This window comes from Cydia amplana, chromosome 22, assembly GCF_948474715.1.
Source record: "Cydia amplana chromosome 22, ilCydAmpl1.1, whole genome shotgun sequence".
NCBI classification, from domain to species: Eukaryota; Metazoa; Arthropoda; class Insecta; order Lepidoptera; family Tortricidae; genus Cydia; species Cydia amplana.
This window is the reverse complement of record NC_086090.1, coordinates 4,675,591-4,688,931: the sequence shown is the minus strand read 5'-3', so window position 1 is coordinate 4,688,931 and position 13,341 is coordinate 4,675,591. Positions and strand designations below refer to the sequence as shown.

At 36.2% G+C, this 13,341-nt stretch overlaps 1 protein-coding gene across 1 annotated transcript in view; it reads left to right on the top strand.

Annotated features, from left to right (window-relative positions):
- The first annotated feature begins 1,186 nt into the window (after window positions 1-1,186).
- The window catches only part of LOC134658504 (dihydropyrimidinase-like), a 58,652-nt gene continuing 46,497 nt past the window's right edge, over window positions 1,187-13,341 (top strand). Inside the window, exon 1 of the mRNA XM_063514190.1 lies at window positions 1,187-1,469. Within this exon, the coding sequence (XP_063370260.1) occupies window positions 1,428-1,469 (42 nt within the window). The 5' untranslated portion in view covers window positions 1,187-1,427. The remainder of the gene's footprint in view (window positions 1,470-13,341) is intronic.

Sequence of the window (13,341 nt, the reverse complement as noted above, 5' to 3'; positions counted from 1 at the left end):
AATATTAATATTTGTTATAATCATAATATGTGACGTTATCTATAAAAAGGGACCTTATTGTCGATGGCGGTTACGATGCTCCGATATAAATACAATGCCGCCCAACGCTGTGCGGCGTAAGCGCCATCGACAATAAGGTCCCTTTTCATAGATAATGCCCCATATGTTTAAAAAACAGCAGCGAAATCAAGCCTACAAATAAATCAAACAAAGAACTTAAGATTAACTGGTAGAGAATGCCTTCTGGCATTAAGTTCGCCTTTTGTACAACTTTTTTACTGCGCAATAAAGTTTAAATAAATAAATAATATATATTTTGACTTCTAAATAATCTAAAATTGTTAACAGATCAAACACTTAATTGGTTCTAGGACTAGGAGGAAAGTCCTAGATTTACAGCAGTACCTATTTGCACTATAGGCATCTAATGGGAGAATGGGAAGCAAGTATTCATCCCAATTGTACACACTCCACTCATGTGGAAACAAAGAAAAATGACAGCAATTAAATTAATAAATCCTATCTATAGCCCGGTAAAATCGCAAACATATTGAGCGACTGGGCACAAGTAGACTATACAATCTAATTTTAAAGCTTTAGGAAAAAATAGAACGGCTTCGCTGTTTGTTTATTGACTAAAGATGATACGAATCTTCTAATACGAATGACGGAATAATGTAAACTGTCTATTTTATTTTATCATACGAATAATGTGATTTTCAGGCTTACCGTTAATCCTGGCTTCAAGTGTAGAGAGGGCATCGATGGTAAATCTTCATACACTTCACTTCACTTCTTAAACGAATTATAAATTAAATTAAATATATTTTTGTACACTTAGGAAAAATTAGCGCGAAATATAACAGGCGACCAACTCATGGTTGGTTCATGGGATGTTTTGGTGGAAGGTGGAAAGCTAGAGCGCAAAGTAATGATTGATTGAACTTTGAAAATTACGCCATCTATGGTTAACTGTTGAAGTTAGGACGCCTTTAATATGGTGCGCCGCGTTAACTGATTTTTACAAAATGATTAAACACGTAACGATCTAAATATCTTCTTATGAAATTAAGTTTAAATAAAATCATAAAGCACATCTTATGTTACTAATTGATTATTTTAAAAGTATTTCATACAATGTGTGTTAAATAGCGCCATCTACTAGAATAGCGCGGAACTGCTATGAACTGATAAGAATGAGCGGACCAATTGTTTGTTTTGTATTCCGCCAACGGCACGCAACGACTTTACTACGCTTGCGCGGTGGAAGGGATATAGTAAACTCAATGAATTTTTTTAATCAGTAGGCGTTTCGTTTCGTTGTCGACAGTGTACCGTACGTTGAAGCGTATAAAATAAGTGTAATCTCGCCTACACGCGATTTATAAATAAACTTTTGTGTTGTGCACTGATTGGATTTGTTGAAAATGGCCACTGCTCCCGTTAAGAAGGTCCCCATACATTTACAGGTAAGTCCAAGCACCTGTTGTTTTCGGCTTTTGTAACGATAAAAATCACGACAAATTTACCGGTTTTAATTAAATTTTATAGTTTCTTCATTATTAAATCGTATAAAACTAGTTTCCCTGTCAATAACTAAAATATTTTAGAGTTTTTTAGTGATGCTACTGACCTATTTTATCAAAAATTAGGTTGACTGTTGCGAAAACGCTTAGCTTATAATTATAAATAGATTCACCACCGGGTTTTCGCTGTTTAAAACGTTAATTTATGAACTCATTACATTCTAATGAACACTTTTAGTAGGTATTTAATATTTACTAGCTGACTTATCGACGTATTCATATTTAACATTGATAAAATTATCGGTTTAACAAACATAGAAGGTAGGTCGTAAAATACTGATAATTTATTACTTCAATTATACTTAATAACAGATTAGGTGCTTGAATTTGTTACTAAATAACTAAGGAAATCGTTCACGGAAGATGAACCTTTCGCAATTTCTCTGTGTCGGTTCTTGACCTCAATACTATGCCTATATTCACCCAGGATATACAATATACATACATCCAAACGTGACATGCGCAGTAACTAAGGGATTTAAGATGAGCAGAAGTGAACCTACAACAGAAGTGCTACAATCCGTTACTATAGTAAGTAGGTATTTTTCTAAAAGTACTTATGGAGAAGCTTGTTACCAATAAGATTTTTTGTACCAATTTTAAATTGTTTATGCCGGCCGGCATTTTGGCCTTGACTCGCACAAAACACTATGAATAATAATGGGCGCGGCGATATCTTGATAAGAGGCGTAGGTTGAACACTTGACATTGTCGATTGGGCACCTAAAGGCTATTTTTGAAAAAAATACTACCTACCTATAATTAGCACAGTAGCACACAGTACAGTAGTTACCTACTATGAATGAGCACAGTCAGCAGCAGAAGTAACTAGGTATTATTTTGTCCACACCCACAGCTTTATTGAAGCCTGTTTAGATCATTTTGATCAATTTGCGTCCTGGTTAAACAAAAGGTACCTATGGTTTAACTGGTCTGTAAAAAAATATTCAGCAATTTCAGTTCAAATCAGCAAAAGTGTAGGTAACCTAGTCTAACTAGGGCTTGCAATATCCGCCCATTTTTCGTATCCGGATATTTCGAATATTTAGTATTTTACTATCCGGATAAAACGGATAATTCGAATACTTACTTTTTATTTAATAAAACTCACACGAACTTAATAAAAAGTGTACAAGTACACAAGGCTGCGTAGCAGCAAGTATTAAGCAATTTTTTGGCATTCTACCATTTTATCGATGCTTTTAACCTTTTCGACGCCGTTTCAAACACAAAAAAGCTGTCATGCTGACGCCACGTCACCGAAATGTCAAAACTGAAATTGAACTTTATGCATATGCGCGTAGGTCTATGTTACTCTGTGGTATGTGACCGATTAATCGGTCTTTGGCGTTGAACCTATCTTCGGTGCGGATATATCGGCCATTGGCGTCCAAATGGTTAAGTTGATGTGCAAATGCAAATATATAGCTGGTGTAACCGTGAGGTTAGGTTAGTTCAGTTAATTTAATACCTACGCATGACTGTGTTGAGTTGCCACGTGACGTGATAATGGCAAAATGAAATTATACTCACCAAAAACTAAAAATTATAGTTTCGGCAAAGATTTCTTATAAGTACAACCTTTAAGTTTAATTACTTGATTAGATTAGATATGGTTTTTCGAACAGGTGACACAAACTATATTTGTAATAATTTACTAGGGTATACCGATACTTCAACCCTCCATTTAATATTGGCAGTCTGCGCTGTAAAATTCATTTCTTGGACTGCCAAGGTTTTTATCAAAACCACTAGGTTTTGGTAATATTTAGAGAATCGAATATCTTCTAACTGTAAGAATAGTCTTTTCTTGTTGAGATTTTACATTGCATTTAAAGTCAATCAAGGTTTTCATTACAAATTTATGCAAATAGAAAATGCTAAAACCTTCTTCATCGTATCTGCTAAACCCTACTGCATTTCGTTCGGCAGTTCAATACATTAAACCGAAGTCCTCCTCCGTTGGACTCATTTTGGTTCTGTTCGCACTTTGTTAATAATGTATTCGGACGCTAACAATAATGACAGCGCATCACGTTTAACAAGAACACGGTACGAGTACATTCAAAGTTACTTCTACGGAGCTAGGTCGATGTGCATAAGAATATCTCAATTATCAAAAAAAAATAAGGGAGTAGTCGGCAATAATATTGAAATAAACAGTTTTTATAACGTAAAAATGTATTCTAATAAATAAAATCAACCGACAACGTGATTACCATTATAACTTTCCACGTTTTTAAAATAGTTTTCTTTAAAATTTTAGTATTCGAATTATTCGTTTTATCCGGATATCTACTTCATCTAAATCCGGATAGTAAATAGGACGGATATCCGGATAAAACGGATATCCGGATTGCAAGCCCTAAGTCTAACCCTCGCTGACCCTCTGACTCACACACAAAACAAAGTTACATTGTTTGTTTACATAGTTCGCAAGTTCTAATGACGGCAACATTAGCCATGTATACTGTACTGGTACTTAGCTTGGCATGGTCAAACCTCTTAAATCCAAATTACAGCTAGTAAGTACAGTTTTACGACATTCTAAATTTAAATTACTGTCACAAACAATGTCAGTTTCTCTGACTTTCCCTTGCAATGTTTCCAATAAGTACTGCAACTGTAAGTACTCGAACCATTTATGTCTACTGTCAACTATTTAAAACAACTTATGAACCTACTTCGTACGGTTGTTTTATGACGTTTCGGTTCAGTTACATTGTTTAGTTTGTTAAATAGTAAAACAGAATAGCTCCAAGCTCCAACATTTCGTTTAACGATGGCTTTCGCCGGAAACGTGAAGTCATGGACGGAAAGTGAACACACAAAGGTACTTAAGGAAGCAATGAGCAAATAAGAGAGTCAAAAGATAGAAAAGTTGCTAGAAAAATCCTTTGCGCGTAGGCTCAATAAATAGTATATTACGATACAAGTGCGAAAAGTAGGAGATTCGCAACGATTGGCCGAAAAGAGTGTTTTAAATCGACCCGAGTTGCGAATTGCTTTTCGCACTTGTATTGTACAATGTTTTACAGTAGTACATAAATTTTCCACATACTCACGTATAATGCTATAGTTACCGCACTGGGGTTGTAAATAGCACCAAATTATACCAAGTTGTACTGTAAATTATTTTACCACTTCGGGATAAATTTTATTCTTACTGTAATTCTTGATACCTACTACGATAATCCCGATTGAATAGGAAAAATGACGATAGGTATGTCAATATCATCTTAATAGACCAAGTGATGACTGATTGACCGCCCTATAGGTACTTAGGTACCTATGGGTATTTTTTAAAAGATTCAGTCATACCGTCAGAAAGAAGACGAGAAGACGACTAAAACAAGACGAGTAAGATTCACTTTTATATATTATGTTTATTCATATCGTGACAGGTTGCAGTTTCGCTCTATGGTTGACTGGCAAAGAATGCCTTAAGGCCTAACTTTTATGTGCAATTAAAATAAATAATATTCTGCAATTTTACATGTGTTCTGCGTCGTTGGTTTTAAAGAAAAAAGCAAAAAAATTATATGCTGTACACTCAGCCGCAAAATTACATGGCCACTTTATGAATGAATTCGAAATGCTATTATATAATTGTTCACTTCATGATATGGTTAGGTTAAAGGTTCCATCACACAGGCGCGTTTTCCGGGCGGGGCGTGAGCGTTTTATATGTAAAAGCGGCGCGCCCCGCTCACGCCCCGCCCGGAAAACGCTCCTGTGTGACGGAACCTTAAGTGTGAATAAGTTTTTGTTTTTAATTATAATTGTATATTTAATTTTAATTTGGATCTCAGTTTTAATTTTAATTGTAATTCTAATTTTATTTTGACATGTAAATTGGCTTTATGAATAAATGAGTCAATGGCCAACCCATCATTTCATGAAATGATTGCCACATCATGAAATGGTCGACCACGACACATAAGTAGGTACATTATTTAAGATTCGATTGCTGTTTTCTTTAAGTGATTGATATTGATCTCTTGGTTAAGCCCCCAGGTAGATCCGAAGACCAATAAATAGGTTACTAGGCTTTCATTATAGACACAGTAAATCCAAATTAGTCCAATGCGGAAACCCGACTGCGCACAGAATACGCTATTTGAACGTGCTTTGCATATACTCAGACTCAGACTTATGAAGTTCAAAATGTTGTTGTTTTAAAGAAATGTAAAGGCAAATACGCTGTTTTTGAAGCGGACTTGTTTGGCTAAAGTAAGGAAACTTCGCATATAGTTAGCGAGTATTTCCTTTGCGAACTAAAGCGTAATGTTTTTAAGATGACATGTAGTATAGGATAGGAGTGAAAAAAATTGTGTATGTACAACAAAAGATAATGAACATTAACAACGCCATCTGTTGACTTAAATGTGTTTATCTTTAGAAATAGTTATTTGTACAACAAGAGATCAAAGTTTGATATTTCTTCGAGTGCTTATTTTGAGTCCCGTGCAAGCGAAAGATTCTATAATAGATTCACGAGCGTAGCGAGTGAATCTAATTTAGAATCTTGAGCGTAGTAAGGGACTCAAAAGCGCACGAGATGTAAATAACTTTGAACTCGTGTAGTACACAACATTTTTCACCTGAGCAGTGAGAACATACCTATTAGACTACTTGAAAAATGTAATCCTTCTTCATCACTTAATACCTGCACTCATGTTTTCTTAAGATATACCTACAATTTGTAGGCTACAAACAATTAAGTTTAATTACCGCAATGGAACACAAAAACAAAACGTAATACATAATAAATTTCAGTAAAATAATATGGAAATAACAAACTTCAACTGACACTTCAATCGACAACTTTTTTTTTGTAAAAAAAATCTTTGTAAGATACGGTCCGAATTGCGGAGATGTACTATTTGCCAACTATGGTAGAAACTCTTAAAAGTAAAATAATTAATTTTGCGTGTTGTACTGTGTATTTTTTGAGTTCATTATTTTAATTGTACAATAAAATACCAAAAAATATAGTATTTTATCAGTTTTTATAAAATCTTAAACTTTATTTTTATTAATTAATTATTAAGAATTCATACTCGAACGTGGTTTGGAACGATGCGGTCTGAAGTTTTTCGGGGTCTATTATAAATCGTGAATATACCGTTGAATGTTGTTTTAACTTTTTTTTGTCTGTTTCTTTTTGCTAACAGTGTGAAAGGGACAAAGATAATAGAACCCAAGTATTTCGAACTTGTATTAGACCCCGCAAGTTGAAATGACATTTGACTATAAAGGTCACTTGAATGTCATTTTGTCTCACTCAGTGAGCAAAATCGCATTTTGCTCACTGTTTTTAAGAATCAAAGTACCCTTGTTCGTGCTGCTGAGGTGAAAAATAATTGACGTATCACAGACGCTAGGTATCAGTTTGACACTGATAAGGCAGTCGTGGTAATGCTACATCTGAGAAACGTACATGCATTAATAAAGTTACATACATTTTCGTTTTTATTGTATTGTTTTATATTTAAACAAAAATCAATAAACTCACGGCCACATCGTCTAGCACCATCCATAATTCTATACCTGGTGATCTGTTTTCTCCTTCTCTGCATTATGTCTCGGTCTTATAGCATTGGCATAGAGTCTAAACTTGCTAGAATGGCTTGCATGTGTTTATGGTGTTTTCTGAACGCTTTGACTGACAGCCACTTGAATCTTTCAAGACCTAAATTTAGCGGCTTATTGGTAATATTGCCAATATTGGATATGATGTGCTACAATACTATAGATACTAAAAAAATATATATATATATTGTTTAATTATAACTAAATGTAGAAGGAGAAGTTAATTTGAACGTGACGTCGAGTGTGCGTTTCATATACACTAGTATCTAACCGTTCCGACAGTTAAATAATCATCATCTTCCTCGCGTTGTCCCGGCATTTTTGCCACGGCTCATGGGAGCCTGGGATACTAAAATAAGTTATAAAGTAGAATAGTTTACTGGTGTTTTTTAGACAAATAAACACGTATTAGTTATTCTAACATCTCAAACCTCAGTCACGCCGTAGGTATAGAGGAAAAAACCGGAGAAGTGCGAGTCGGACTCGCCCACCGAGGGTTCCGTACTTTTTAGTATTTGTTGTTATAGCGGCAACAAAAATAGGTCATCATCCGTGAAAATTTCAATTGTCTAGCTATCACGGTTCATGAGATACAGCCTGGTGACAGACAGACAGACGGACGGACAGACGACGGAAAGAGGAGTCTTAGTTAGGGTCCGGTTTTTAGTTTTACCCTTTGGGCACAGAACCTTAAACATCATTACCTATTTAAAAAAATATGCAAAAATGATGAAATTAAATAAAAAAACCGGCCTAGTGCGAGTCTGACTCGCGTTCCAAAGGTTCCGTACATTAAGTCCGACTCACGCTTGACTGCACATTTCTAACAGGTTTTCCTGTCATCTACCTATAGGTAAAAAAACTACATATTTTGTGTTGACCCGGTAGATTCGGAGATAAAGGAGGCGGGGAGTGGTTGGACCTGTGGGACAAACAGACAGACGCAGGAGTGATCCTAAAAGGGTTTCCTTTTGAGGCACGGAACCCTAAAAGGGGTCAGGATACCAACGAAACAGACGAAAGGTTAAACCGGGATGAACAACTCAGGGCGTAAAAATAAATGGCTCAAATGATGACGATGAATAATTAGACGTTTAATTTGGCTAGGCACTGGAAACAGTAATCTAATTCAAGGTCGGTTTTATTAGCAAATGCTCCTAGACATTTGTTCCTACGACGAACTTACATACGTGTATCAAACGATTACGTTGTAAGATGTAACGTATCAACGATACCAAGTTGACAACGATAGTGGCAGTGGTAGTAGACAAGAGTACATATTTATATGATATGAAATAAAATTAGGTACATTTAATTAGCTTAAATAGCTAATTTACCTAACATCAAACATAAACATTTATTCAGCAAATAGGCCACAAAGGCACTTTTAAAACACGTCGACATGGTATTTACAGACAAGCAAATAAACACAACCTAACCTAACCTAACCCTATTTAGGCTTAAGTTATTGTTTTTTGTATTTGTATTTTTATATTGACTTTTATTGAATAAACTTTTTAATACTTAGGTATTGACCTAATTTTTAGGATGAATATACATTTACCTAAATTTTGTGTCATTTCAGCTGTTTCTGTCCCAGAATTTCCAAAAGTAGCATCTATCTATCCCCAAAGCCTTTTACAAGCTTCATCAAAATCGGTTTAGTAGTTTAACCGTAAAAAAACAGCAGTCACTTTCGCATTTATATCGCTTAAACACATTCATATTATTGGCATAAATTACTTTATTAGCATAATACATATAATGTAATGTAAAATATATAGACATAGCTTTTATAAACCACTAGCGACCCGCCCCGGCTTCGCACGGGTTAACAAATTATACATAGTAAAAAAACGCATCAAAATCCGTTGCGTAGTTTTAAAGATCTAAGCATACATACAGACAGACAGACAGACAGCGGGAAGCGACTTTGTTTTATACTATGTAGTGACCTCTAAAATCATAACCTAAAGAATTCAGTCCCTCAAACATGTGAAACATGTTGGCACAAATAATTATTTGGCAGATATATGCAGCGAGAGAAACGCAAATAGATGCAGAGTTTTGTGATTTCACACTTGAACGTGACGAAAGCGTTTTAAACGGTTTCGTAGGTGCAACTCGTATGAGTAACAGAAGAAGTAAATCCACGATACCTATAAACAAATAAACTATAGTGCAGTATCTCAAGTATCGAAATACAGCCGCTGAGCTCGGCTAGTATTCGGGGTCTTTTTCTATAGCACCATTGGCAGCGCTCCTCATAGGTATGTGACGTCATACTGCATGTTAAACGTACCTTATGGCAGTTGGCGGTTACGTAGATAGCAGCGTGTTTGTTATATAGGAGCGTCGTGAATAACAACCGCCATAACTGCCATAAGGTACGTATATTTTCCCGTGGAACGCTACATATCCATCTTTCTTAACCTTCCATACCATGAACCGTCTGCACTTGACCGTTTTGGAAATTACCCTTGTAAAATATTAGTTCACTGTATGAATCTTGTTTTAGTTAGAATAGGTATTAGAATACTACCTAAGTGGGCAAAGCAGTAAGTGTTTATATAGATTTTTGATATCACTTTTCAGCTAAAAGTATTATTAGGACTATCTGTATTATAATGTCCCCTCTAATGATCACCATGATCCTATAATCTGATACCGTCATATTGAAACGGAAACTGGAGCCCTAGCTGTCTATTCTAAGAAGGGGACGTCTTCCCCTGTACACAATCACCCATAAATAATGATTTATGCGAGCGTTTAAATGCGTTCTAACCACAAAATACACAATCAGAGTTTTACAGTATAATAACTCATCATGCATCATTATATCAGCTTATTAATTTTTATCGCTTACTGCTGCGGCAACAGCACGGTCGCATTTTTATAGCTTGTCATGCCTGTCACATTCTAATAAGTATGTAAGTGCGAGAGTGATGGGCATAGTGACAGGCGATAAAAATGGAACCATGCTGCGCCCGCTGGGCCTATGCCTGTCTTCGTGTATACCTACGCCACTTATCCCGGTCCTGGGCTAATCTCATCCAGAAACGACCCGCAATTTTTCGAATATGGTCAACCCAACGAGCCAACGAACGCCAGGCGCACCTTTTGTCCGAATCGAGTATAATAGATGCCCCGAATAGTGGTTTTGGTCGAATACCGAATATTCGGCCCCTCTCTCGGCCGAGGCATCGTGTAGTTTTTCAGTTGGTATATTTTTGTAGTAAGGTTTAATATTTTACAAAGTAGAATAAAAATGAAACCTACGTATAAAATACACCTGTACAAGCGCTACAAATGAATTATATGCAAAATTTGAACGATAAGTGTTTTCCTAATCGAATTTCAATATAAATTTACTTTACTTGAATGACTGTTAATGTTCATTATATGTAGGTATATATGCATGCATAAGAAATACCCCTAAGTCAAAACACTGGTTAATATATTGACTGTTCACCAACCGTCAAGTGGGAACGAGTTTAACCGTTCACGCGTTCTCGGAACGTGGGGTTAGAATTTAGTGTACATTTCCGACCTACGGCAGAAGAGCGTAACAAACATACAAGTTGGTATTAAGTAAGCTGTTCTGTGCTTGTAGGTAGAGTTACTTAGTTGCACTTTGCACTTATTCACGGTTCTTAATTCCGCAGAGTTTGATTATGAATTTGTTATTTTCATTCTGTGTGTTATGTAACAAGCCAGTTATTTATTTACATATTGTACCTAATAAACAGAAACTTTATTTGACTGTAATAGACAAGATCCTATGACTTTCTGACTAAACAACCATATTCGAACTTTAAGATACGTCAAATATAAGATATTGAAAGTGGCCTATTTTAGCTTGAAGCTAGGTATTAATTTTTTTTAGTAATACCACTGTATATATCTTGTTTGTAAATAAATCCTACGTGATAGAAAAATATTGAAACTATATGGATCGGATATGTCAGTGTCAAACAAGTGTCAAAAGTGACGTTTCTTCAAACAAATGCGTCACTTTTGACACTTGTTTGAATGTCACTGACATATGCGATCTAATATATCGTTTCAATACCTTATATTTGACGTATCTTAAACTTCGAATATGGCTGTCAGTGACGACGAATACGAATTTTCTCAACAACTAGTAAGATCGATTTCTTCAATTTCTTTTGTCTTTTAATTCAAATCCGTAATTTTTATCGAAACCTTTAGAGCCGTTTTCTGGTGCTCATTACATTACTCGTTCAATAATAGGTATAGAAAATTTAGTTAACAATGTACGAACTATAGGTACAGTCACGATCCGTGATTGTTACGCCATTTAGGGTTCTAGCTAAATTGGACATTCCATAGCTAGGACCCTAAATGGCGTAACAATCCCGTGTGGTGACTGTACAATAGTTTTCGTTGTATATTTACTTTGGGCTGTGCACATTGAATTAAATTATTTATGTAGGTATTTGTATAAGTCTGATGATGATGATATGAGATTTACATAATCCAAGAATCAATGCAAATTTAAGGCAAATAACATTATTTAAAGCACATATTGTTACTAAAAAATATATGTAATATGGGCCTTGTGCCTGAATTAAATTTTAAAATTTGTTTTGTTTGCGGTTTGTTTCAATAGTTGGCAAGTTCCAAAGAATGACACTTTATAGGCAGGGCCGGATTAACCCTAAGTCAGAGTAGGCAACTGCCTATGGGCCCCGCCTCGGATAGGGGGCCCCGCCTCGGCTAGGGGGCCCCGGCGGCCCCGCGCGCGCCAAAAACAATATTTGTTTCATATGGCCAAAATTCATAAATATTGTTTTTATTGTACTTAAATGTTTATACCTAATACCTACTTAATGTCCAATATCAGTTTCTCAGATACACAATCATTAGATGATTATGTAAATTATGTTATTTTATAGATTTAAAGTCTGTAATATCGAGCTCGATTTTCAGGCTCCCGAGGGCCTAATACCTCATCTCCGAATAACTCTTGCACATATTATTGTCGAGTAACATTTGACGATTGGTTCGTGTCAGAGCGCTGCTTTCTTACAGTTCGACCTTCGGCGTCGTTTTTTAACAAATATAAACATTGATTTAAGAAGCTTGGCCTTTTGCCTCGCATGAAAGCTCACCTCGCTGATTATAAGTATGCTTCGGGCTTGTTAAGTAATGTGGAGATTGCTGAGCTCGACCTTCAGCCTCACTTTTTACCTCCATTTTTGGTTTGTCTTCCAAATATCCTCTTCTTCAGCTTAGCCTTTGGCCTCGCTGCGCCAAGCTCGGCCTGCGGCCTCGCTTTTTAATACAATGGACATTGGTTGGCATCTGTGCTCTAGCTGAGCTTATCCTGGAGCACGGCTTTGACCTCGCATGAAAGCTCTGCTCACTGTGGAACTTCGGATTTTTAGGCCCGGCCCGGCCTTTTTAACACGCATTCACAATTTTTTAACAAAAAATTTCGCGCTCGCTGCGCTCGCGTTTTTTTGCTGCTTTTCTGGTTGACCCTGTACTTACATGCTAACTTGACTGGTGAATGAATAGGAATTTAAACCTATGGAATATCTTTATTATTACGTTAATTTTAATCATGTGGCTCGGCGTATGGTATTATGGTCGGACAATCGCTGTTCAGCCTCGCACAATATTTAACTACCTATTGAGAAAAAAAGGGCTCTCCCCACACTTGACGCAAAAAGGAATCGGCAAAAACTGATAGAAAAAAGCTTTATGTCCACGCAATAAGAGCGAAAAAGACATCGCTTGGCATGTTCGGATCGGCTCAACCGACACCTGAAGGTTGAAATTAAAACCACAAACTTACTTCCCTGAACTGAAAAATGAACATTATGTATGCAGAATTGACTGTAAGGGCCTAAGGGGGCCCCGAGCATTGCACTGCCTAGGGGCCCCGACATGCTTAATCCGGCCCTGTTTATAGGGTAATTCTCCAGTAACTGGCCACCCTAAACTAAAAATGATTCTATTCACCTATAAACAGAATTCATTTTAGTATAAGCAGCCTTCAATAACTAGCCACCTTATACTAAAAATAATTTTGTTTATAGGTGAATAGAATAATTTTTTTTTAGTTTAGGCTGGCCAGTTACTAGCAGGTGGCCAGTTACTGACGAATTACCCTAATATCTCTACAGTTCGC